The following is a 26959-nucleotide window of genomic DNA, read 5'->3' as shown; positions in this document are numbered from 1 at the left end:
TCTTCCACCAACAGGACACGGGAGCAAGGACAGCAGCCCACCAGTCAGGGGACACTCACTCATGATTTGAAACAGCTCCAGGGAGGAGCAGGGGGTTCGGCATAAGCTGGCAACCATGGGTGGGGAAAGGATTCCAGGAGGGGACACTGGCGTGGATGACAATTGGAGCTGCTGATATTTCGGGTCCCTCGCAACCCTGAGGCCTATGTCCCATGGAGAACCTACCTTGTCCCCCTCACCTCATGTCCTCGAGCTTCCCCAGGGACAGAGCAGGTGCATCTCACAAGAATAGAAGAGCAAGCCGTCCTCTGTTGATCCAACATTTACTAACCAGCTCCCGTGTCCTGGGCACCCGGCTTACCGCAATGAGTGACCCACAGGACTTACCCTCAAGGAACTTGGAGACGCTGGATGGCCGACTCTTGCAGTGATTACAACCCTGGGTTACAAGAGCCTGATGGAAGGAGGGTTGGGGCAAGGCAGAAAGTGCCACCCGAACTCAGAGACAAAAGTACCTAACATTTGGGGGGTGGGAGAGGCAGTGAATGTGACTTTAAACTTGGGCCCTGAAGGAGGACAGGGGTCTGCCAGGTCAAGAGGAGCCGGGTCTTCCAGGCTGTGGGAATGGCCTGAGATAAAGCAAGGCGTCCTGGCAGGGCAGGCTGGTTCGGGGACCAGTGACCAGGCAGCACAATGTGACCCAGCACAGAGTGTTAGGCGATAATGTTGGAGCGAGCTGTGGCCGACTGCACTAGGAGAAGGCTTGGCAGGGTTCTCGATAGGGGGCTGATGGCAGTCTGATGACGACTGGAGATTTACAGAGTGGCTAGGAGCAAGCAGAGCCTGCCTGGGGGGTTCAGTCCAGCGGTGCAAGCCTCAGTCTATGGCCCCGTGGACCCCAGGCAAGTGCTACTGCTCCTCTCGCAGCTTCCATGCCCTTTGGAGTGCCCTCTGGGGTACACACAGGGGGTCGGATAGGTCGCTGAGGACTTGGGTGGCCATTCAGTCCCTTCCCTAAGGGTGCAGCACACAAGTACCCCAGCTCCTCCTCATGCAGCCCCGCCCCCAGCTCCTGCTCCCACCCCCAGTCCCTCCTCCCCCAGCTCTTTCTCACAGCCCAGCTTACCCAGCAGCTCCGCCCCAGCTCCTCCTTGTCCTCAGCAGTTGAGTGGGTCTCGCAGTGAGGGTTCAACCCGATGATGCATGGATCGTGCCCACCCCAGGGCCTGTCACAAACAAGGTGTGTGTGCACTGGGGCTAGTTGTTCTCGTTCTCATTATTTCTTTCTCAGGGCTCAGGGCTGGGACAGGGGAAAGAGGTTGAACAGGGTGGCACCTGAAGGAGTCGGGAGGAGACACCTGACGGGGACACCTGAGGTCACAGGTCACTCCTAGGGCTGAGCTGAGGTTGGATACCAAGGACTTGTGCTCAGCAGCCCTGGGATAGGAGCCAGGAAGCTCAGGGCCTGCGGTGCCTGGGGCTGGCACAGCCAGGGAGCTGAGAGTATCGGCGAGGTCTGGGTGTGGAGAGGGCAGCAGGAGAAGAAGCAGAGCCCAGGACTGTCCCTGTGTGCTGCCAGAGGGCTGAAGCCAGCCCCGACTCTCACTAGCCCACACTCGTCCGTGTTCCCCTCGGACTTGATGACCTCTGTCGTAGCACTGATCACACGCTGTCCTGCCTGTGCCTTTCTCTAGCTGTCCCTGCCATAGTCCGTGAGCTCTCCGAGCATTCCATCAGGTCGATCTGAGTGACCCAAATCCCAGCCTTCCCAGTCCCAGTCTTCCCTTGGGCCTGCTGTGCTGACAGAGGGTAGCAGTGAACCATCGAGGTCAGTGTGGATTCAGGGCACCTGGGAAATGGGGTGAAGGTCAGGCCCACTGGCCGTGAGCTTGGAGGACTGGTGTGTGATGAGCTTCTGTGTTCCCACAGGCCACCGAGGCCCAGAGAGCTTGCGGAAGATGAAGATCTGTTGCCTCTCCTTCCGGCAGCCTTATGCTGGCTTTGTCTTAAACGGGGTCAAGACATTGAAGTCACGTTGGTGTCCCCTGCTCGACAGCCACCAGAACCATACCATTGCCATCCACATTGCTAACAGGGACTGGGAAGACGATGCCTGGTGGGAGCTGCTGCAGGGGAGGCTCGGGATGACGCCCGCTCAGATTCAGGCCTTGCTTCGGGAAGGGGAAAAGTTCGGCCGAGGAGAGGTAGCTGGTAAGTGACGATGTGCTGATCGCTGTGCTGATGACTCCAAGTGCTGCCACCCTGGATCTGGCTGGGGAGTTTGGGGGCTTCTCTTTTGGCTTGAACTGGTTTGTGTGTTTGCTGCAATTTTCTTAAGCAACGCACCTTCAAGGGGGCAGCAAGGGGCCCTGGGCTGGGGTCTGCAGGCCCAGCTTGCCTCTCCTCCGGTAAATCATTTCTCTGCTCTGGGCCTCGGTTTCCTCTTCTGACCTGTGAAGCTGGGTCAGGTCCATGATGTCATGTGGTGCTGGGCTGTGCATGTGCGTGTGTGGGGCAGAGACCACCAGAGGCAGCACAGCACATTCTGTGGGTTGGCTGCCTGCCTGGCTTCACTTGCCTGCCCTGTCCCCACCACCAGTGACACCCTGGGCTAATCCCTTCACCTCCGTGGGTGGTGGGGGGTCCACATCCGCACCTGTCCCTGGTGAACTGCCTCAGAGCCTCGTTGTCTCCATGTTCCCGTGCAGTGGCTGGTGCCCTTCCATTCTCAAACTCCTACCCTCAGCAGTCTTGCTGGCGCCTGCACGTTACTTGTGTGGCTTCACAGGGGAGCAGGCCCTGTCCTCTTCATTTCAGGAGAGCTCCCTCGGCCTCACCCAGGATTCCCGGAACATGTTTGGCTCATCATCTGTGCTCCGTGAGAAGGCCCTGCTGCCCTTCCTGTCCTTGTGGTGATGTCATCTAAGTCTGTAGTGGCCGTAATTTTGAATAACCAAGTTGTCACACTGGCAGGCCTTGGTTTATGGAAGGGAAAACCACCTGTATGTTTCTCTCTTTGTGCACAGGGCTCATTGACGTTGGGGAATCTTTGGAGTGTCCCGAAAACTTAGCTCCTGAGGAGGTCGTGGAACTGGAAAATCAAGCTGTCCTGACCAACCCGCAGCGGAAGTACCTGACTGCGATTTCCAACCCCAGGTGGTTACTGGAGCCCTTACCTAGCAAAGGGGGAAAGGATATATTTCAGGTGGACATCCCAGAGCGCCTGATCCCTTTGGGGCAGAAGGTGTGACGTGTGTGGGCTCCTGAGAGGAACGTGGCTGAGAAACCAGCTAAATCATGGCACCGTTGATTCGCGATCTTGGTGCACGTGCATGTAGATCAAGTTAAGTGTGGATTACCCCTGCATTGTAGCGTGCTTCCCACTGCATGGCACTCACAGAAATGGGTTTCTGCGCTTACTTGAAGGAAATAGGGGTGTTGCTGGTCATTTTGGTCTTGCTAATGTCTGGATTGTAGAAATAAATGTGTTGAAGGTAACTGTGAAGTGTTTGGCGCTCCCTTATTTTTCCCCAGTCTTTGTTCTGTTCAAAAGTCGTCAACTGTTTGAACAGCATCCTGGTGACCTTGTGTAAAGCGTGGGTCCAGGCACTGAATGTTTGCCCGAGAGTGACCAGCCATCAATAGCCTGACTCAGCCAGGAGGAAGACGATGTCAGACTTAGAAACATGCAGCTGTCCATCCTTCCAGATTCCTCTAGGTCTCTTGTACACACGTCCCCCAGTCATGAAGGCCAATGGTTCATGAAGCCTGTTTGTCGCCCGCAGCACAGAGCTTCTTCACATCCAAACAAAGGACCTGAGATACAGCTCTCATTGAGTGAGGCTGATTTTGCAAAGTGATCAGTGGTGTTATAATTTTGTAGCAAATCTTTGTTTTTCTTTTGTGATTTCCCAGCAAAGTTTCTAGTGGTGGTTAGCTATGAGGATCATGGGCTTTCCTGCCAGGCATGGACTGGAGTGGCTGGTCTCTTCTGAGCCAGGACATAGTGTTCGTACCTCCCTTGGCAGATGGGGCAGCCTCTTTGGAGGGACCCTGGGTGCTGGGTTGGGACACTCAGCTATGGAACAGAAACTTCCTGGCAAAATTGTGGGGACAGTGATGAGGAAGGAATCTCTTGTTTCAAGGTACAGGAATAATGTAAGGTAATACTCCCAAGGTCAGGAGTGAGGCTGTTCTGTCTCCTGAGCAGCAGGCGAGGCTCAGGGGACTGGATCATGCTGGGCGAGCCCTCACAGTTTCTAGCAAATCCTTTGCTGAGTGTGTGGAAATGCTGCTGCCTCAAATGGAAGAGAACGGGGACCAAGCCTGTCTTGGGCAGGGTCTTTAGCCTCATGTCAGTGAGACATGTGTGGTATAGACGGTTAGAAATGACACGGAGTCCCAATACTCATTTATGTGGTTTATTTGCTACCATGGGGTTTTGTTGTATTTATTAAGACTAAAAATGGCTTCACCGTTAGTAAGTGGCACTTTTTATACTCAGTGGCCTGTGAGTTTAGGGACATGGGTTGTCCTTAAACTGTTCACAGAATGCAAACATGTAATCAGCCCTCCTACTCCTCGTTGGGCGGCTCACTGGGAGCAAATAATAAGAGGGTATCAGTCCGAGTTGGATCATTGATGTAATACAAGGTCATTGGGAGACTATTGCCTTGGTGAAGTGGGAGGTTTGGGAGCAGATGCCGTGCACCTTCCATCCCAGTGTTGGCCCTGGGCTCAAACCTAACATTCACAGAGGTGCCTTCCCTCCCGCTCGGATCATTTGGCTCTTGAGGAGGACGATTTCCTATGGGATGTCTAGCAACAGTGCCCCTAGACAGGGTACCCCCAGGGAAGATGGAGAACTGAGGGTTACTGGGTCCCTGGACATTTGGGGCTTCCCCCTGGGACTTGCTGTTGGCTTCTTTCTTGGCCTTAATGTGTTGGATTCGCAGGGAATGTCTCGTAGGTACCAGCTTCTTTCTCTTTGCGGTTGGTGCACAGGTTGCTGGCAGAGCAGTGTTTCTGAGGTCACCTTTTTTGTGGATGTTCTCAAGGAGCCCAGGCTGGTCTCTCTGAAAATTGGGGTTACTGTAAAGCTGAAACAAAAGGAAACATTTTAGTTAGTCTGAGGTTAGATGTCCATTCCTTTTCTCCCCAGAATCACCAGGGTCTTATTTAATGATGGAGAAAGGAAATGTTTAAGGTGTTGGCCAGTGTCACTGTGTCCTATAGCATGACCTCACTAGAGAGAAACAATTCATAAGTGAGGGTGGCAGTCTGTACATTTGACATTCCCTGGCTCTGAGTCTCTACTCCTACCCACAGAGTATCTCTAAGGGGGTGGTAGTTTAATATCAAAATCTGTGCTTTCAAAGTGTAGATTTTGATCTGTCCATGAATAACAGCTCATGTTAAAGTTGTCCTCAGAAATGAAACTCTTGTAGTATATCATTCACCTTGGCGTCCTGTAAAGATGTTTGTGTAACAGAGAAAAGGGGTAAGAGGAGTATTTTCTACTTTACCATAATTTTCTTGTCCCCTGGAGAATCAGCTGAAGAGGCTTTTGTGCGTGTTTTGCTGAATCCATAGCGGTTCATTTGGCGAATGAAGGTTTTCATGCTGTCTGTTTCAAAAATTCTGTCTGCGCCTCTCTGGCGAAGAATTTCCCTCTGGAAAAGGTCTTCCTCTATGATCACGGTGTGTCCATCGTCATCCCAGCGCACAGACTCGAAAGCGTCATCCTCAACGATCTTCCAGAGCCTCCTCGGGAAGGAGAGTGTTCTGGGGTCACTGTCCTCTTCCACACTGGACGCACGTTGGTTTTGATCTGCTGGTTGTTCATCATTTTGGGAGTCTGAATCTTGTCCCACGGCTTGGTCACCTTGGACGTCTGATACCTCCCTGGGATCCAGGTTTGGATCAGGTGGGACCCCGCTTGCTGGCTCTCCACCAGAAGATGAGGCGAGCTTGGTTTCACGGTCTTCAGTATCCTGACTATCCATGGGCTACACTGTCATCAGGAGCACTTTGTACCCCACACCATTAACCACTGTCCCAGTAAGTACAAACTGCCTTCACTCTGAGTGGCGATGCCCAATAAATACTGTCCACAGGATTCTAGAATCTCGGTAGGGGGGCAACCGGCTGCTGAAGTCATCGTCCTCTTTATTTGTCATGTGATGTCACGTAGGTGGCTCACGGCCAGTCTGGAGATTGAGCCCTGGCCATGTGTTGGGGGGGATTCGGTGGCTGGGCCCCCCAGCTTCTCTCTTTTCTAAAAGTGTAGAAAGGGTGGTTCAGATTCCCAGAAAGGTCTCCCATGTGCTGAGAGACACATGGTTTCACGGGGCCAGACCCTGGATTAGTTGAGCAGCCTTGATCCCATGGCCACTCCCACCCCTGAAGACAGGGGCGGCCTGTTGCCGGCCTCTCTGGTTTGCTCAAGGGCCAGTCCCCAGTTAGTCCGAACTTGGGTATCTCCAGGACTGTCTGGGTCAGCTGGGCCCCTGGGTGACTGTACCTCCCAGGAGATGGTGGTCTCTACCAGGCTGGGAAATCTAGTCTCGGTTGGTGTCCCTCTTCTCTCCCCATCTCTTTCCTGCTTTGGTCTCTTCCAACCACTCCTGCTGGTGGGTTCCATCTTCTCAGAAGGGCCCAGAGAAAGAGTGTGACTTATTACCACCTGCTCCAGTTGTCCTCAGAGTGGGGCTGCGCCTGAGCACGGTCGGAATGCTCCTCTTGCTCCTCTACCAGAGTGGTACTCAGAGCACTGATGTGTGATTGGATGGGCACATGCTCGCCTGGGCTTTGCACTGTCATGTGGAGCTCTGCCTGTCCCAAATGCATCCCTCCACCGATCCCAGCAGGGTTGTCTTTACTTTCCATTTCTTCCTCATACATCCTGTTCTTATTGTTGGAGACCCTCTCATTTCTGAGGCCTGCTTTACAGAGACTCTACTGTGAGGAAAGTTCCTACTTGTTTAACTAGACATGAGTAAACGATTGCAATACAAAAATACCCATGAACGTGTATTTGAAAACAGATGAGAGTCCGGAGGACTGGGGGAGAGGCGGGGAAAAAACCAAAATAATTGTCATTTTCAATCACAAATGAGAGGACACAACCCTTTCTTTGGTGATACCTGCTCTCTAGCCATTGCCGACAACTTTGTTCTTAATATTCACTCTGCACAGGAGATGGATTGGAACAGTGGAAAATCTCCATGCTGAGAGGATTCTAGGTCGTCTTCCCACTAAGTAGTAGCCCCTCTAATGGCCAGGCCTTTGTTACTAAAAGGGGAGTACAAAGTTGGTTTGAAAGAGACCCTTTCGAGGCATCTTTCAGTCCAAGGGCGCTAATCCTTATCATTTCTGGATTTGGGATTGGTCTGTGGACACCATTCTTTTAAACAAGTTTACAAAGCCTTCATTATTGGACTCGGATTAACCTGTATGCACGTGCACGTACAGGCTTAGAATTGAAATGTAATTCATTTTTGATGTCTCCAAAGGTCACTCCTAGTATTTTCAGTGAAACGGCCAGTGTGCTTCACGTGCGTGGCAAAGTCTTTTTTCTTAAGCGAATTCTTAAGCCTGAGAGTGACATATCGCAGTGGCCTTTGCTAGCGTATGCATGCTGCTGATGACTTCTAAAAAGGCTTCGGCCGTTGGGTGGGAGGGGAAGGGTAGTGAAGAGAATGCCCAAGGAATCCATAGCTCTGGCTTTCAGCAAAGAGCTGCTATTTATGTGATTTGGTTTAGACACATGTATGTCATGTCACTTGCATAGGACCATTAGCTAACATTCTCTTTTTTTTTTCAGAATCACTGAAAGTCCACCAGGATTGAGAGTGTACGGCCTCTGGCTCTTATACTGGGAAAGGGAAATAATTCACAGTGCCTTCTCAGTCCAGTCAGAGAAAGGCATTATAGGAACTCCGGTCTCCAGCAGCTTTGGCCTCTTAGTCCTTCAGGGGCCTTGGGCTGCCACTCAGACAGTCTTTGCAAGGAACCTGCCATGCCCAAGCAATGTTGAGAGAAATGATCGGTTTTCTCTTCAGTGCTCCAGAGCCCCCCAAGATGACCCCTCTGTGTCACCAGCTTATGAATGGAATCACCACAGTCCTGCCTCCCAAGCAGAGCACAGCTGACTCAGGCACCTGTGAGGACCAGTGACCCCCTGTGAAAGTGACCTAAGTCATACATTGCTGCACATTCTCTCTCTCTCTCTCTCTCTCTCTCTCTCTCTCTCTGACACACACACTCACACACTCAAATACTCTCACACACACACTCACACACATCCCAACTTTCCTCCTCTCTCACACACACACTCACACTCACAGACAGTGAGTGACAATCTGGTGGCTGACAAGCTTTCCCGTAGAAAGCTCACCTCAAAAGTAAGAAGAGGCACGACAATGGTCATCCAGCTCAGCGCCATTGTGATGTGCGTCCTTCGCTGTTCCGCAATCACGTCCATCGAGCGCAAGAACAAGACAGACCACACGATGTAGTAGAGGACCACGAGGCAGAGGAAGGACATGAGAATCCACAGGGGGACACACGCCACCTGAGGGGAGGAGGAGAGGAGGATCTGTCTAGACCTTCTGCCCCAGCCTCTGACAGGACGCACTGTAGTCACCTTCCTCTCCAGTTCAGGCAGCACAAGCTGGCACGAGGACAGTCCCACCTCCCAGGACTGTGGTGGGGACAGCATGGGAAGGAAAACGTGGAGCGTGTGCACGACAGGGCCCACCTCCCAGGAAACGTTGTCATCAGTGCCTGTTCCTTCAGGTGACAGCCTCGCATCTGGCCCCGCATCCTCTTCTCTTCCTGACAGCCTCCCTCCTTCCCTCCCTTCAGCTCCACATGACTCTGGTGGCTTCACATCTGCCCAAGGAAACGGGTCCCTGCTGTCACCCTGTGCACATACGCATGATATCGCCCCGACATACTTTCTCCACAGGCAACATTTCCCCAACCTGCTGGGGGTGCTTTGACAACACATTTGCCACCATGTTCCCAAGAAACTGCGGCTGCCTGGGCTCCTACAGACCCCCATGTCCACCCCTACCAACTTAGTGAGCTGGGCAGATTGATGCTGGGGATGTAATACCACCCGTCCCTGCCACCACGCCAAGGCACATTCTGAGTATGTTGCTGCTGTACGTGAAAGACCTCGTCTCACCCACACTCAGGCCTGCTAGATGCACCCTGGGGCGTCGCCTGCCCAGGCTCTCTTGAGTCATTTTCCTACTGCCTGCCCTGGCCCCTGTCACCACTTCTCATTTATCCCTTTTTCTTTTATTATTTGTCACACAGTAAAATGGCTGTATGCTTTTGGTGTACAGTTCTGTGAGTTTTAACACACATCGCCACAGGATGGACATAGAACATTTCTATCACTCTCTAACGCTTCCTTGTGCTGTCCCTTCATTGTCACAGCGTCACCCCACCATAACCCCTGGCAACCACTGCTCTGTTCTCTATTGCTATACTTTTGTCTCTGTTAGAATGTTGTGCAGACGGAATCACACCGCATGTAAACTTTGACTCAAGTTGTCCCGTGTCCACGTGTTGTCCCTGTCATAGCTGAGTGGTATTCCGTCGCAAGATGACTGCAGCTTGATCATGCAACCATCCAGTGATGGTGGTTCCAGGTCTCGGCTATCACAAATAAGGCTTCTGTAAGCACTCGCACGTGGGCTTTTTTGTTGCTGTGTGTTTTCATTTCCCTAGAGTAAGCTCCCAGGCATGGGACTGCTGGGTCACATGGTCAGCTGTATAAGAAAGTGCCACATTGTTTTACAGATCGACAATATAATTGTCTTCTGACCAGAACTGTAGGAGTGTCCCTGTTCCTCTGCATCCTCCCCAACACGTGGGACTGTCAGTGATTTTAGTTTTGTCTTTCTGACAAATGGGCTGCGGGACCTCGTGATAGGTGGAGTTTGCCTTTCCCTCGGGTAAACTTTTCATGTGCTCATTTGCCACGTGTACATCGTCTTTGTGAACTGTCTGTCAAGTCTTGTCAGTTTTTAAATTAGATTTCTCCCTTCTTAGTTTTGAGTTTTTAAGAGTTCTTTGTATGTTTTGGATACAAGTCAATGCTTTTTTTCTTTTTAATTGGTTATGAATATTCATGAGTCACAAAGCTGATTGTCACCCCTTGGGCCCAAGATGTGAAGGCCAGATTCATGGTGGCAGCATACTCACTACCACAAATTGCATTTGTACCCCATGTTCCCCACCCAATTATCCCCATCCTCCCTTCCCCTTCCCCTATCCCTCCCAACCCACTTTGTAGCCCAAAGAATGTTCTCTCCCTCTGCAAGTCCAATGCACCACTGTGGTCTTTCTTTCCTTCCTTCTTTCTCTCTTAGCTCCCATATAGGAGTAAGCATATGCAGTATTTATCTGTCTGGGCTTGGCTTATTTCCTTGAGCATAAGTTTCTCCAGGCTCATCCATGTTGTTGCAAATGGGAGAATTTCATTCTTTTTTATGCCTCAGTATTATTCCACGGCATATATGAACCACATTTTCCTTATCCAATCATCCATAGATGAACATTTAGGTGAGTTTCATGTCTACGCTATCGTAAACAGAGCTGAGACGAAGATGGGAGTGCAGGTATCCATTCAAAATGATGATTTCCATTCCTTTGGTTATATACCCAGATGTGGGATTGCTGGATCGTATGAAAGATCAATCTGTAGTTGTTTGAGAAACCTCCATACTGTTTTCCATAGTGGTTATATTAATTTCCAGTCTCTCCAACAGTGTAGGACCATTCCCTTCTCTCCACATCATCGCCAGCATTTGTTATTCACCATCTTTTTGATTATAGTCAGTTTAACTGATGTGAAGTGGTATCTCAATGAAGTTTTAATTTGCATTTCCCTGATGACTAGTGCTCTTAAGCATTTTTTCATGTACCTGTTGGCCATTTGTATGTCTTCATTTGAAAAATGTCTATTGAGCTCCTTTGCCCATTTTTTAATTGGTTTAGTTGTTTTTTTACTGTATAATTGCTTGAGTTCTTTGTATAGTATGGATATTAACCCCTTGTCAGATGCATAATTAGCAAAAATTACCTCCCACTGTGTAGGTTGTCATTTCATTCTGTTGATTGTTTCCTTTTATGTGCAGAAGCTTTTTACTTTGATATAGTCCTATTTGTTTATTTTTTCTTTTGCTGCTTGTGTTTTCAGGCTCATGTTCATAAAGTCTGTGCCCAGACCTAGTTGCTGAAGTGTTTCACGTAGATTTTACCTTAGTAATTTTACAGTTTCATGTCTTATACTTAAGTCTTTAATCAAGTTTCTACAACAAGAACTACAAACCACTTATGACATTAACGAAAGAAGACACAAAGAGATAGAAAAAAGATATTCCATGCTCTTGGATTGGAAGAATTAACATTGTGAAAATGTCTGTGCTACCCAAAGTGAGCTACAGATTCAGTGCAATCCCCATCAAATAACAATGACATTCTTCACAGACATGGAAGAAAACAATCTTACATTTCATATGGAACAACAAAAGACCCCAAATAGCCAAAGCAATCCTGAGCATAAAAAATAAAGCCAGAGGCATGAAACTACCTGACTTCGAATTATACTACAAAGATATTGTAACCAGAACAGCATGGTACTGGTATAAAAATAAAACTTCAGACTAGTGGAGCAGAATTGAGAACCCAGTAATCACCCCTCAGGCTTACAGACATCAGATATGGGACATAGGCATCAAAAATCTACACAGGGGAAAAAACTGCCTCTTCAACAAGTCGTGCTGGGAAAACTGGTTATCCATATGCAGAAGAATGCAACCAGAAATGTACCTCTCACCATACAGTAACAAGAATTCAAGTCAATGTTTTCACGTGTGCTTTGCAAATATTTTCCTCTGATCTGTGGCCTGTCTTTTCGTTCATTTCATTTTAATTCTGAGTAAGTGCAAACTTCTGATTTCTTTCTTTTATGAACCATAGAATTGGTGCCACTTTTTGGACCATCTTTTTATTCAAACATAATTGATTATGTGTGTGGGTACAGATTTGTATATGATTACCTGTGTACAGTATGTGGTGATCAAATCCGGATAATGAGTATTCTCATATTTACAAAACGTAACCAGTCTTTGTGACCCTTAGCCAATTTCTTGCTGTTACTCTCCCGTCCCCCTCTCCCACCACTAATAACCACAGTTCTGTTCTTTTTTGAAAGTTCAACATATTATTGTTATTGTTTCTATCTTTTCTTTCTTCTTTTTATTTTTTATCTCCCACTTATGAGTGAGGACATGTGATATTTCTCTTTCTGTGCCTGGTTCATTTCACGTAACATAATTTCCTCTACGTTCATCCATGTTGCTGTGAATGGCAGAATTCCATCCCTTTTTGTGGCCAAGTAGTATTACGTTTAGTATCTGTACCACATTTTCCTTATCCAATCATCTGTCAATGGACATCTAGGTTGGTTCCAAATCTAGGTTACTGTAAATAGAGCTGTGATAAACATGAGACTGCAGGTATCCCTTTGACATGATGGCTTCCATTCCTTTGGGTGTATATGCAGCAGTGCGATTGCTGGATTGTATGGCAGTTCAATCTGTAGTTGTTTGAGGAACCTCCTAAGTATTTTCCATAATGTATGCACTAATTTACATTTACAGGTGCCATTTCTATGAACTCTTCATGCAATTGCATGCCCCAGAGATTTTTCCTATGTTTTCTTCTAAGAGTCCTATAGTTTTATATTTTACTTTTAGATCTATGATTTGAGTTGTATGTGACTTTTTAATCTTCCTGATTCATTTGGAGTTCTTGTTTGCAGGTTTTGCTCAAGAGTCTCTTCTGCATAGCCTGTCTTCCCCCTTCCAATGCACATCTGTGATGATGCACTCAATTCTTGGAGTTTCCTTCCTGGGTGGAATGTCAGTGATTTTAACAGCTTTAATTGCTCTCTCTCCTACTCAATAAGGAAAATGTGCAATCAGACTGCTTCATCCACTGAGAGCTGTACAGCACTGAGGGTGGAAAAATCCCTCTGCTCACTTGCAGAAAACTCTGAAAATTCCTAATCTTTCTCTTTTTTTGCTGATTGTACCTTATACTAAAAGTTTGGTCTTATGTGGATTTCTTTCATCCATGTCACAATAGAAAGTTTTGAACCCAATTATCATTCTCCAGATACAGCACCTTGAAGATGTAGGATAGGTGCCTGAAGAATATTTCTGATTATGAAAGTTTCATCCAAGCCTTTGGGCAGAAGTGATAAATCTTCTCTTTAATATTAGAGTATACTTATGTTACCTTATTTTCTTCCCTGCCTTCAATTGAATATTTTCTTTTTTACTATAGTTATTACTTTCATTTCTTTTTAAAGGTAAACTGGGTTTAACACTCAAAATGTCACGTGTGTATCTAATAACAGAAACCAAAACACTGGCATGACCTCACCTCCCACAGGCAATGTAACTTTTCTGCCTTTGTTCTCAGTTTTCTTTCTATGCATTTAACAGTTGAAACCATCCTATATTCTCTAATCTTTAGCTTGCCATTTATCTATCTATCCTTTCTATCCACAGATGATTTTAACCAAACACTCATTAACTGAAGTCACAGTTCAGAAGTCTGATGTAGATCCCTCCCTGGCAAAAGTGTAAATTTGTACAGCTTTTTGAAAAGCAAGTTGGTAGTGCAATATATATATTTAAGAATCTCAAATAGTCCATACCCTAGTAATACTGTTTCTGGAGTTTTTACTAAACAATTTTAAAAAATCAGGCCAAGATTTTTAGGCAAAAATATATACACTGCAGCATGATTGAAAATCACAAAACACTGACAACAGCCAAAATACTGAGAAGGAGCTGGTTTGATAAATGCATTTGAAGAATATTTTGCATCACATGAACTTTAAAAGTCATGTTTATAAAGACCTTTTCTTTTTTAACATGGGAAAATGCTTCTTATTAAATGTTAAAACAAAAAAGCAGAACACACAATTATACACACGGTATGATCCCAACTATTTGTATAAAACAAGGAAATAAAATCACTAACCGTATTATCTCCCAGTGGTGGGATTATGGGTAATTATTAGTCTATTACCTAGGCTTTTCTGTCTTTTCCAAGTTTTCTATAATAAACATAAATTACTTTTATAATAAAAAAGAAAAAATTATTTAAGTATTTAAAAAGTTACATACAAGCCAGGGCCAGTGGATGATCTTGTCCAGTCTTAAGGCAATGAATATAAATTGGAGAATGTTGACAGAACACAGGATTTCTAACTAAAAATGAAGAGAAGAGTCAGTTAAACCAAGTAAAAGTTGTATTCCATACTTCAGTTATTTGATGAACAATAAAAGGCAATGCAAATTATAATACAGTAAAACTTTTATTACATTGCACTTGAAACTCCTGATTTTTGGCACCAGAGGAGCACAACGATGTTCTGCTGTGGAGAAACATGCCCAGCTTCCTGCCTGGCCCTTCCACTCAATGCTGCCCTTCCCCTTCTGCTGTTCAAGGCCTCAGCCTGCCTGCCCACCTGATGACCTTGTTTCCAAGTTTAGAGAGAAATGAGGCAATTTGCCATGGGCACTCCAATGTTCCTTCCTGCCCCTACCAACAATCATCTTGACTTGTAACCACCCTTCTTCTCATACCTAGGACTGGGTCCTGCGTCCTACCCCTTCCTTTGGGGCTCCTTGAGGAACTGTCACATCGAGGCATCAATTACAGATTCTTTACTGCATCTTTAACACGGCCTATTCCACTGATCCTTCCCAGCAGCACAGAAACAAGTTAACTCCTTCTGATTAAAAAGAAAACCGCCAAACCAAATAAACCCACCCCTCCCTGATCCAGTACCCTTCTTAGCCTGAAGTTCCTCTACCTGTAGCAGCCAAGCTTTGCGATAGCAATGATACTGAAGGCCTCTTGTTTCACTGCCGTTCCAAGCTGCCCCGCTGTGATGTGGCCTCTGTCCCTGGAGAACCGGGAAACTGCTTCCACCAAGGTCACCAATAACTAGGGGTAGCGGAACGCTTTATTCACATCTTCCTGGGAGTCTTTGCAGACTCTGATAGTGCTGACAGCTCCTTTCTTGTAACCCTCCTTCTGGGCTTCTAGGGTCCCATCATGCACTCTTGGCCTCTTCCTGGTGCTCTGACATTTCCATCTCAGCTTCTTTTTCCTCTGCTTAAATCGCGATGCTCCCCACTAGAGACACATGAACACAAACACACACACCTTCATTCACTCACTCTACTCTGGTGACGGGAGCGAAGAAATGTGAGCCACGCCCCTGGCTGGCATTACCTCCTAGTGCTTGGTTCTCAAATTCATGTCCCACTTAAGTCTTCTTGCTAAGCACTAGACCCAGCTGTGCAGGTGCTACATGGTTCTCCTAGAGGATCTGCAAATTAAGCCAGTTCCAAACTGAGTTCATCATCCCTTTTTCCTTGAAGCCCACTGTCCCTCTCTTTTCTGTAGCCTCCCGTAGTACTGTAGGCACCACAGCAGCTTCAGTCCCCAAACTGTGAACGCAGGAATCACCCTACACTATTTTTCCCACATGCTCACGTTCAGTCACCAAGTCCTGTCCACTCTACCATGCAAACTCCTCTTGAATCCCTGGGGACTATCCCACCTAGTCAGGCCCTCCTCCTCACCAACCCCCAACCACCTCAACAGCCCCCTTGCTGGCCTTGCTGGCTGCGGTCGTGATGGCCCTTTGCTCCCACATGCCCTCCAGGCTGCTGTGCATTGCGGTGGCAGTACTCACTGCTGCCTTGCCTACAGAATGAAAATCTGTGACCTGGCCCAGAGCTTCCCCTGCGTTCTCAGTTTGCAGGGCATTTAGAGACTCAATAATTCTTCCACAGACACCTAGGCCAAAAGAAATACCTAATAGTTCCACTGATTTAAGTAATTCGTCCTAAACACAGCAAATAGTTCTGTCCTAAGTAGCCATTTGAAAACATAATTCACATAAATCAAAAGAAACATATTACTTTTCTTCATTCTTAAATAACCACAACTAACGCCTAGTGGCACTTCCACTCTTGTTACCTCTTCTTACCTGAATTTTCACACAGCGCTAGGTTTCAATCACAGCAACTGCCGATCACCCAGCTTCTTAAAGATAGGACATCACCAAAAGGAAGGTAGTGTGACCTAATGGTAAGACTATAAACTATTTCGAGCTAGCAGTTTGTATGGTGTCCCAACAAATGTCAAGCATCACTGTTTTCTTCAAAATGTCCACTATCTCCTGGTGCACCGTGAGTTCATTAGGGGGCCTGGCGTACCTGAGCGCATGCTCTGAGGGCTGAGGATGTGGCCCCTATCCAGCCCAATCCCTTGGTAGAGGCTCCGTTCCTTTTGCCCCAATCCAACAGTATCCTCCGTTCTCCACCTTATGCCCCAGTGAAATCTGAACCACATGGAGTCCACTCGGCAGTTGTGTTTTCTCCTGCCTCTACGCCTTAGGGTGCCTGAAAAGTGCTATCTCTTCCCCTCTCACCATAGGGCTCCCTGGCAGATCCCAACACTTCTTTCACATCTCTGTGCGGAGCCGACCCTCAATCGGCACGTCCCCAACGAAGGTACTCCTCCTGAGACACAAGACCCAAGAGGGAGCTCAGCTCCTGCGTGTTGTTTCTTCCCATAGGTAGGAGTGCCAAGAGGATGAATATACCAAAGACCTGCTGTCTGTCGCTCATGCCCAATGCAGTCCTAGCCCTTGTGTATGCTTTTGCTTTCTAAAAAATAAAGTTCCACATTTTTACAGTTTCCTTTAACTTTGTTCTCAGCCTCCATGCAACAGCATCCGGGTAACTATCAGTGCTGCTCAGCCTCGGCAACACTGCTCCCTCTGGGGGAGGCTAGGAAACACGTAGGAGCACCTTCGGATGTCACAAAGACCCGGGGGACAGCACCTTCACTAGGATTTAGTGGGCAGGGGTCAGGAATAAGTGTCCTGCAATGCACAGGACAGTCCTGTTCAACAACAAATTTCCTATTCAAATGCCAATAGCACAGCTCCCTCCCCTACTGAGAAACATGGATGCAAATGGGTATTACCTAGAACGTGTTGATTTCCTTGATTTTGTTTAATTAAAGCTTTTGTGATGACTTCCAATGCTTGGTTTTACTTCCTTTGCTCAGGTAATAGAAAAAAGCATGCAAAGCAACACAGGCGTAAAGTATAAAGTGTATGACTAGGTGGAACGGTGCCTTTCACCAATATTGGGACTGCCGATTGGGAGGAAGGTGGATGAGGAGTCTGGAGCTGACGCGCGAGGTCGGAAATAGGGCTTGAGGAAGCAACAGCGCTTCTGTGGCAGTTGAAGCAGGAATGGAAACATGATCATTCAGAGAAAGCATGTGCAGTGAGGATAGAAAACGCCCAAGACTGGACACTGAGAAAGAGCGACTTGTAAGGAGTGGGTGGGGGAAGAACACAACGAAGGAGCTGAAGACAAGGTGGCCAGAGTGTCAAAAGACCAGAAATGAGGGCAGTCTCGGTCGTTTCAAGAAACGCTCAACAGTACCAGGAGCTACAGAGTGGCCAATGGTCAGAACTGATGAGGACTAAAGAGGCCCGTGGGACTCGGCCAGAGGAGTTTGTGCCAGGTTCCGGGAGTGCAGGGGGCTTTGCAAGGACCGAGGGAAGGAATAAGGAAGTGGGGAAGGAACAGCACTGTTTCAAGGAGCTTTTTTGGGCATGGAATGAAAAAGCACAATGGCTAGACACGGTTGGGAAGGGTTTGCTGCTGCTGTTTTGTTTTCTCTTTCAGATGAGAGAGGCCAGAGCCACTGGATCAGGTGTGGCTAAGTCAGTCCGGAGCAAATGCTGAGAGGGGATAGGGGCTGAAGCACAAGTGAGACTAGCTGTCCCCAGGAAGGAGGACTCACAGGGAGGACGGAGAACAGGGAGGACTTTAAGAGGGGCAAAGGTTTCAAGTGGCTCCTGGGGAACAGGAGCACCATGCGAATAGAGACAGATGGGTAACGGCTGCCCGGGCACGGGAGAGTCCAACTCGACACTTCTCAGTCCTGCTCTCATTACTGCCCTCCCACGCCGCACCCCAAGAAGCCTGGGCAGACATTTTTTTTCCTAATTGTGCACCCCTGTTCCCATGAAATATTAATACCACAGATGCTTTGTACATAATATACTGTATACATATTGGTGCTTCATTCATGAAAAGAATGAGTTTTCCCCATCCCAAACCAATCTGCACCCCATGGGAGGCTGGGTGCTACTGCTCCGTTGAGAATGCCTGGTCTGGCTGAAGTGGAGACCGTCAACCTGGGGTGGTTCAGTCCACAGGTCACACGACTTTCTTCAGCAGTCCCCAGCAAGCAGCCAGAGGGGAGCAGTGCCAAAGAGAAGTGGCTGGATCACTGAAGGCTTAGGGAATGCAGGGACGGATAAAGTGGGCCACTGGAGGCACTCCCCTCCACAATCCACCCCTACCTCCCAGCCACAGCCACGACTGGCCTTTCCGCCAGCACCAGAGTTGAGAACCTCCCCCATGTTCACAGCCAAGCCCTTTCTGGCACTCTGGGTCCCATTCCCTCTGGGTCACACAGGGCCTTGCTCCACTACTGTCCCTTTCTCTGACTACCTTTTCCTCAAGCCTACACCTGGGGTCAAGGCTCACATGAGCGACATACACTCTGGCTCCTATGTGCCCTTCCAACCCAACTACAGTCTCCTTCCTTCACTCTTTATCCTCATGGCTCGAAACAAGGCATCTAGAGTCTCCAGCTCTCCCTCAACCAGTTAGTACACAGTGTTGGGCCCTCAGCTTCTGTGAAGTTAAATGCCTGACTTTGGAATCAGGCTGACTGAAATAGAATCCTTGCCCTGGCCCTTAAAGTGTGGCCATGAACCAATTATTTACCCTCTCTGGAAAGCGAATGCACCTACCTCACAGGGTTGTTCTAAATATTTAATTAGATACCCCTGTTGTGAGGTGCCTAGCACAATGCCTAGCACAAAGTGAGTGCTCAGTAAATGTTACCTGCACTTATTTTCATTACTCTAGTATTAGTATTACTAGTCCTGGTATTTTATTCATCTGTGTATCCCCTATGCTTAGGCAAAAAGGCCTACAGTGGCATACAGTGAATACCAGATAAATGATTATCGAATGAATACACAAACGTGTGGACACATCAGGATAAGCTCACCATAGAGCACCTGAGGTGCAAGATCATGAGGTCTGAGTTGCTGAGATAGTTAGTTTTATGTGTCAGCTTGGCTGGGCTATGGTATCCAGTTATATAATCAAACATCAGGCTAGGGGTCACTGTGAAGGGACTGACATTCAATAAGGGAGATCACCCTTCATAATGTGGATGGATGGGCCTCATCCAATCAGTTGAAAGCTGTAAAAGCAAAGACTGAGGTTTCCTGCAGAGGAAGACTTTCTGCCTCAGGACTGCAGCCTCAACTCATGCCCGGTCTCCAGGCTGCCTGCCTGCCCTATAGATATCAGACTTGCCAGCTCCCACAGTCATGTGAGCCAGTTCCTTAAAAGAAATCTCTTTGTATCCACACCTTCATTTATCCTATTAGTTCTGTTTCTCTGCAGAAGCCTGACTGACACAGGTGGATAGGGAAAGATGTGAAGCTGGGAGAAGGCTGATGGCCTGGGTGAAAAGGCCAGTCCAGAAAGAAACAATTATTTCCATTCTCTTTTGTTTCCCAGTATCCCATGATCTAGAGTTAATGATCAATCTCTTCCTACCAAAGGCATAAAACTGACATTAGAATAACTGACCAAAAGATTTTATTTTTGAAAAAATTCTTAAACATATGAGATCTCACCTCTAGTGACCTGTCATGTCGAAAGCCCCAAACACAAGCTGCAACAGACACCGGGGAAACAAAGAACAGTGGCATGAAGACCAGAAGCCAGAAGTGGCTTCCTCTCTCCATCCTGTCACAGACCAGAACTTCAAACATCAACAGCAGCAAGTGGATGCCCACTGCAATTAACATGGCTTTAAACTCCACACACGTTTCTCCTTCTGTTCTAAAATGGGACAGAAGAACAGGAAGAAGGAGAAAAAACACCCTCAGTTCAGAACTTCCATTATAAGCAAGCAGTTCAGGGCAAATACCGACTTATGTTGATCCTTTGAGTTTGACTCGTAAATTTGACAAAAAGGCACAGAGAAAAGAGGTAGAAAGCTAACTTAAGCCTAGCTATCAATAGGCAATCCTTTAAACATCAAAGAATTACTATCTGACAACAAATGAACATTATAACCAAGCCGGATTTTAATGTTTTCACTGCATAAGTATATTCTCAGAAAGAAGCAGTTATTATTTACCTGCCAATGTACATATACACTTGTGTTCATAAAGTTAGTTCAACCACAAGAGTTAGCTCCCACATTATTCAGGCTGATTGCTTCTAATGCTAAAAACTGGCAAAAATCCCTTAGGTCTTATGATCGTCATCTCTCAACAAATTAAAAATCATGTAAACCACACTTCATGCAATAGTACAAAAATAACTAACTTATGAAAAAGTGGGGGTCATAGTTCAATAAGAAATAGTATCTATCGTTTAGTACTATTTTAAAATGCAAATACAGGTGGAGTATCCTTTACCCCAAATGCTTGGGACCAGAAGCATTTTGGGTTTCGGATCTTTTTTTGCATATTGGAGTATTTGCATTACACTTACCAGTTGAGCATACCTAATCTAAAAATCCAAAATGCTCCAATAAGCATTTCCTTTGAGCATGACCTTTGAGCATCATGTCAGCCCTCAAAAAGTTTCAGATTTTGAAGCATGTTGGATCTAGGATTAGAAATGCTCAACCTGTAAAAAGTATAAATGCGTTTTTATTTTCCTTTCTATTTCATTAGAATCAATTAACACCTGCAGATGAAAGAGAAAGAACAAGAGTTAAAACTATTCTCAAACAAAATCAGTTTCATTAGCTGTTTAAGTATCATGCATAAATTTCATAGATTAACAGTTTAAATATGATAAGACTGCTAATCAGGAAAACGCTTTATAATGCATTTGAAAGAACTACAATGTTCCTTCAAAACACAGATGAATATTTATGATATGCATGTCTTGTTGGTGATAAATACTCCTGAGTGTAGAACACAGAGAAAATGAGGTCAGAGATTATTCCTGTAGGACCCAACAGCATTGCACTGGTTTGATGTTAACACTAGAATGACCATGTCTGTATGTTCCATACATTAGACCACATACACAATTCCTTTCCTTCCTTGAAAAATCTTACATCAAACCAACGAAGAAAAGTTTACATAGCTTCTAAATATCAAGCAGCGGGACCTAAAATCTTTAACTTTTTATTCTTGAGGAGCAAATATTAGATACCTGAAAACATGAAAAAGAAAAAATGTGCAGCCACCCTGGTAACCAATCTCTTAAAGAAATAATCTAATAACTTTAACATAGCTACACATGAATGGCCCTCATCTGCCAAGGCTGTCTGTGTGGCTAGTTTAAAGTTTTTAGATATGTACGTGATACATAATTTACACAATCTAAATCTTAAATTATTTTTAAAGTTAATAACCAAGAATTTAAAAAGTTGAGGAGGTCCCAACTTGTACCTATTTCCGACATGAGCAGCTACATGTATCTCCCTTTTCCCTCCCCACCTGCCTACTGAGCATTCCTTCTCTCACCATCTCCCTGGGAAAGGTTTAGAACAGCCTCCCACTTTCAAGTCCCCCCTTTTCCTTTCTGTAATTCCAATTTCTGTGAGAGAGAAGGGATAAGGGAAAGCCTCTCCCACATCCCAGACACAGCAGGCTGCACCCTAGAGTGAGCCAACTCCCAGGAATTTGGACCAGCTGAGGCATCCAAGAAGAAGAGCTTGGGGGTGGTGGAGAAGCTAAAAGTTACCCCTCTCCCTGCCCCCCAAAACTCTGCTTTCCTTCTCAGCATCTGGCCCTCAACTTTCCTCATTCCCTAGCCCCTGGCTCAGGGACTCAGGTTTCCTGGCCAAGTTATGTCCCCTTGCTAACAGTCGTAAAGCCCCACGACTAAGAGGATGGGACAAGGGAAGCCCCAGTTCCAAAAATGAATTGGAGAAAGAGAGACCCGTGATGACCAAAGCTAGAACTGTGAATGTCTTCTCCTAACAACAGGGTAGTTTCGTGCTTCTTAGTCTAGTGTAGCATATCAGTTCTGTATTTTGGGTACATTTTGTATTATATAGGCATGTATGGACTAGCTGGGAACTTAATCACCCTAAATAACACTGCTTTGTAAGGATATACATATCAAACACTTAATTTTTAGAAATGTAGAAGAGATTTCAGTTTGCCTGTACTATCCGTCTTATAAAACCCCAGATAGGTAGAAAAGGAAATAGTCCTTACTTTATCAAAAGTGAGAAAAACCAAGATATTGCTCCCTTAGGATGGAGACCAACAGATTTTATAAAGCAGTATTACCGATATTGAGGATTTCGTGCCCAGACTCCACTTCCAACTGAGGCTCCAGCAATGACCATTAACTTCCACAGCCATATTGGAGCAAAGACAGCCCAGTAACTCCACTGAATGATGCCATCCAGACGAAGGGCCAGTAGCACAGAGAACAGCAGAAGACAGGCGTAGATGAGGAATTTGCTAGGAGAAAAGTAAACTGATTAAAGAGGGTTCACTTTGACAAACATGTGATATTGAAATGCAGAGTAATAACAGCATTATTTGTCAGCACATAAAGAGTCACTAATTTAACAATCATTTATTCAAAATTCCTATATAGCAGACATACTGTGTTGAGGATAAAGGAAACATAAAGAAAACTAAAATAAGTGTCCTGCTTTCTAGGACTTTCTAGGAGGACGGACTCCACACAGAAACGTACAGTTATAACATGTTGGTTGTAATGGCGCGATGGAAGCTGGGAAGAGGAAATATGGACTCTGTCTGAGGCACTGGGAAGCAGGTGGTGACCCTGAAGCTGGTTCCGGAGGAAATGAGGAAAGCCACCAGGCAGGAAAGGGAGTGACATGAGGAAGCATTCAAGGCAGAAGGAATGAGCCGTACCAGGACACGGAGACTGGAAAAGCTTGACATGTTCAGGATATGGTACTGGTCCAGTTCTGTCACTGACTATTTGACTGTATTTTTAAAAAGCCGGACATCTGCCATGTTCATATGGCATGTACATTTTAGTACACATGTAGTCATCTCGGTATCTGCAGGGGGACTGGTTCCATGACCTCCTGTGGATTCCAAAATCTGATGATGTTTAGGTGCCTGTTAAAAAATGGCATAGTATTTGCCCATAACCTATGCATATACTCCTGTACACTTTAAATAATCTCTAGATTAATTATAATACCTAATACAATGTAAATGCTATGAACGTAGTTGTAATGATCTTTTTAAAATTATATTACTCTTTACTGTTGTATTCTAATATTTATTTATTTATTTTTCAAATATTTTCAACCTGTGCTTGGTTGAATCTGCAGATGAGAAACCCACATATGGAGGGCAGATGACTGTATACAGGAGGATGTGTGTATGTTATGTGCAAATACTATGCCATTTTATATAACAGACTTGAGCATCTGCGGATTTTGGTATCTGCAGGGTGGTCCTGGAACCAATGTACATTACTTATAATACCTAATACAAAATAAATGCCACAAAATAGCTGTTATATTGTATGAATTTTTATTTGAATATTTTGTTGCATTCTTTTTTTTATTATGTTTTTGTGAATATTTTCGATCTGCACTTGGGTGAATCTGCAGTTGCAGAACCCACAGATACAGAGAGCCAACTGTATTGTACTTTTCATGACAGAATAAATTATGTGCACACAGGCACATGCACACAAACTACACACACACACACTCCTATCTCACATAAAAAGGAATTAATGTAGAGGCTGTCCTTGAAATATTAATCAGAAACTATATTGTTGATGATGTCGACTTCCAGCCTTGATATAATAACAGGAACAGGATTTACCTTCCCACCTTAAACGAGAAACTGGGCAAAATATACAAAACAGTTTTCAGACACTGTACAACAGGCAGTGAAGGACAGGGAGGGAGGGAGGAAGCAAAGAAGGAAACAAAGGAGATAAGCCTCACTACTGCCCCAGTTAACTGGCTGGAGATAGTTTCCAGGCTGCAGCAAGAAGGTAGCTAAAACACAACCCTGTCAAATAATTACATTAAAAGCACATGGAATAAATACCAATTTAAAGACAAAGATTATCAGATTGGATAAATAAGCAAGACAACTATATGCTGTCTGTAAGGAACTCATTTTATCTATAAAGTCACAGAGAGATTAAAAGCAAAAGAATGAAGAAAGTTATACTACACCAACACTAACCAAAAAAAGGTGGATTGAGTATATCAATATCTGTTTTAGTCTTCTACCGCTGCTGTAACAAATCACCACAAATTTAGCAGCTTATAACAATGCAAATTTATTATCACACAATTCTGTATGACAGAAGGCCAGCTGGGCTTGTTTGTTTCAGTGTAAGCATCTCATACGGCTGAAATCAAGATATCCGTTGGCACACCTCTTATCAGAAGACTCTGTCCAGAATCTCTTCCAAGCTCATTCAGGTTGTTGGCAGAATCCAGTTTCTTATTGCTGGCTGTAGGACTGAAGTCCTTGTTTCTTTGCTGGCTGTTAGCTAGGGGCGGCCCTTAGATACTAGAGAGTTCTTTTGGGTCCTTGCACATAGGCCCTTATACCTCAAAGCCAGCAACAACTATATCAAATCTTTCCCATGCTTGGGATGTTTTTGACTTCTTCCATCTCTCTCCTGCTCTCAGTCAGAGAGAGTTCTCTGCTTTTCAGTGTTCATATGGTTAGACTGGATCCACCTGAATAAACAAGGCTAGTATCCCTATTTTAAGGCCCAGTGGTAGGCAAAATTGTAAAGATGTTTCCCAAGATTCCTGTCTTGGTAATTCAATCAAACACTGATTTAGGTACTATTGTGAACGGACTTTTCAGATGAAATTAAGGTTACTAATCAGATGACCTTAAAACAGGGGGATTATCATCTCACCCCAGTTACACTGGCTATTATTAAAAAGACAGAGAATAACAAATGCTAGAAAGGATGTGCAGAAAGGGGAACTCTCCTACACTGTTGGTGGGACTGTAAAGTAGTAGAGCTATCATGGAACACACACACACACACGATGGAGGTCTCTCAAACAGCTACAGATAGAACTGCCATATGATCCAGCAATCCAAATGCTGGGTAAATACCCAAAGAAATGGAAATCATTATGTTGAAGAGATACCTGCCCTCCCATGTTTATTGCAGCTCTATTTACAATAGCCAGGCTATGGATCCAACTGAAATGTCCATCAACAGATGACTGGATAAGGGAAATGTGGTATTTACACACAATGGAGTACTGCTCTGCCATAAAAAAGAATGCAATTCTGCCATTCACAGCAACATGGATGAACTTAGAGAATATTATGTTAAGTGAAATAAGCCAGGCACAGAAAGAGAAATACTCCATGTCCTCACTCATAAGTGGGGGATAAAATAAAGAAAGAAAGAAAAGAAAGTAAGAAAGAAAAGAAAGAAAGAAACAAAGAAAGAAAGAAAGAAAGAGAATCACAAAAATACATTCAACCTCAAAAAAAGAAAAAAGAGAAGAGAGCTGTGGTTATTAGAGGCAGGGAAAGGGGGAGAGGGTGCAGGTTTAGTGAGAAAATACTTAAGGGTCACAAAGATTATGTTTTGTAAACATGAGTATACTAATTATCATGATTTGATCACCACATATTGTACACATGTATTGATATTCAATTCTGTATCACACAATTATATATAATCAATTATGTCTCATTTAAAAAAAACTGTCAAAGAAACAACAAACAAACAACAGCAACAACCACAAAAAAAAAAAAAAAAAAAAAAAAAACAGGGAAATTGTCCTTGATTATCCAGATGAGCCAAATGTAATCAGAGAAGCCCTTAAAAGAAAAATAAGAAGGCAGAAGAATAAGGGAGATGTGGTGGAAGAAGAAAGATGAGGCACAATGGGAAGTCAGAGAGATTCCAAACATGAGAAGGTCTGAACCTACCGTTGCTGGATTGGAAGACAGAGAAAAGGAACCCTGAGCCAAGAAAGGCAAGCAGCCTCCAGAAGTACAGAATAACTCCTGGCTGAGAGCCAGCAACGAAATGCAGGCCTCAGCTCTATAACTGCTGGGAACTAAATTGTGACAATAGCCCAAATGCGTTTGGAAGCAGATTAATCCCCAGAGCCTCCAGAAATGAATAAAGCCCTGCTAACAATTTAATTTCACCCTTGTCAGAATCTAAGTACAAGACCCTAGTGAGCCATACTATACCTGGAGACTTCTGACCTAAAGAACTGTGAGATAATGATTCTGTGTAGCTTTAAGACATTAACTTTGTGGTAATTTGTCATGGTAACAAGAGAAACTAATACTGTAACCTTAAATATATCTTCAAAGTCTCCTTTGCCATGCAATATAACACTATCACAGGTTCCAGGAATTAGGGTTGAGATACCTTTGGGGGCCATTCTGCCTACTAAAGCATAAGACAAAGTATATTTTGAACAAGGAATCTTACCTGGGACAAACAGAGGCAGTTCATAATGATAAAGGAGTCAATTTGTCAAGAGGATATAGCAATCATAAACATTTATATACCTAATAAAGCTTCAAAATGCATGTAGAAAATATTAATCAAACCAAAAGGAGAAACAGAAAAATCCACAATTATAACTGGTAATTAGCATTCTTCTCTCAGTAACTGATAGAACACATAAAACGAAAACTACTAAGTATACAAGATTGAATCAACACTATCAATCTCAACTTGACCTAATTGATATGATAAAGAGTTCCTCCCAACAACAGTAGAATGCAAATTCC

At 45.2% G+C, this 26959-nt stretch overlaps 3 protein-coding genes across 3 annotated transcripts; 1 reads left to right on the top strand and 2 right to left on the bottom strand.

Moving 5' to 3' along the window:
* The first annotated feature begins 1958 nt into the window (after window positions 1–1958).
* Window positions 1959–3250, top strand: LOC134366576 (EOLA-like protein). Its single transcript, XM_063082938.1, has 2 exons — window positions 1959–2211; window positions 3027–3250. The coding sequence occupies exons 1-2, from the start codon at window positions 1959–1961 to the stop codon at window positions 3248–3250; spliced, it is 477 nt and encodes a 158-aa protein (XP_062939008.1).
* Window positions 3251–4574: 1324 nt separating this feature from the next.
* On the bottom strand, window positions 4575–6005 carry LOC134368551 (heat shock transcription factor, X-linked member 3-like). Its single transcript, XM_063084985.1, has 2 exons — window positions 5526–6005; window positions 4575–5099 (listed from the first exon to the last, which is right to left on the bottom strand). The coding sequence occupies exons 1-2, from the start codon at window positions 6003–6005 to the stop codon at window positions 4575–4577; spliced, it is 1005 nt and encodes a 334-aa protein (XP_062941055.1).
* A 170-nt stretch (window positions 6006–6175) lies between these two features.
* LOC134368550 (transmembrane protein 185A-like) lies at window positions 6176–26604 on the bottom strand. Its single transcript, XM_063084984.1, has 6 exons — window positions 26592–26604; window positions 22496–22688; window positions 19865–20072; window positions 14223–14306; window positions 8399–8575; window positions 6176–6277 (listed from the first exon to the last, which is right to left on the bottom strand). Exons 1-6 carry the CDS (start codon window positions 26602–26604, stop codon window positions 6176–6178), a joined length of 777 nt encoding a protein of 258 aa, XP_062941054.1.
* Window positions 26605–26959: the final 355 nt, after the last annotated feature.

The sequence above is a fragment of the Cynocephalus volans genome, chromosome X, assembly GCF_027409185.1.
Source record: "Cynocephalus volans isolate mCynVol1 chromosome X, mCynVol1.pri, whole genome shotgun sequence".
In the NCBI taxonomy this organism is placed as follows: domain Eukaryota; kingdom Metazoa; phylum Chordata; class Mammalia; order Dermoptera; family Cynocephalidae; genus Cynocephalus; species Cynocephalus volans.
Note: the sequence above shows the minus strand (reverse complement) of the source record. Positions and strands in the feature narration are given on the sequence as shown.

Bases quoted from the DNA above. Each gene is read 5' to 3' on its own strand.
- LOC134366576 (XM_063082938.1), top strand. From the start codon at position 1,959: ATGAAGATCTGTTGCCTCTCCTTCCGGCAGCCTTATGCTGGCTTTGTC. The intron at 2,212-3,026 runs GTAAGTGACGAT...CTTTGTGCACAG, and splicing joins CGGCCGAGGAGAGGTAGCTG to GGCTCATTGACGTTGGGGAA.
- LOC134368551 (XM_063084985.1), bottom strand. From the start codon at position 6,005: ATGGATAGTCAGGATACTGAAGACCGTGAAACCAAGCTCGCCTCATCT. The intron at 5,100-5,525 runs GTAAAGTAGAAA...CTTTTGTTTCAG, and splicing joins CAGGGGACAAGAAAATTATG to CTTTACAGTAACCCCAATTT.
- LOC134368550 (XM_063084984.1), bottom strand. The intron at 8,576-14,222 runs GTATGTAACTTT...TCCTCCCCTCAG, and splicing joins TCATCCACTGGCCCTGGCTT to GTGGCGTGTGTCCCCCTGTG. The intron at 6,278-8,398 runs GTGAGCTTTCTA...CTACACTTTTAG, and splicing joins TGCCTCTTCTTACTTTTGAG to AAAAGAGAGAAGCTGGGGGG.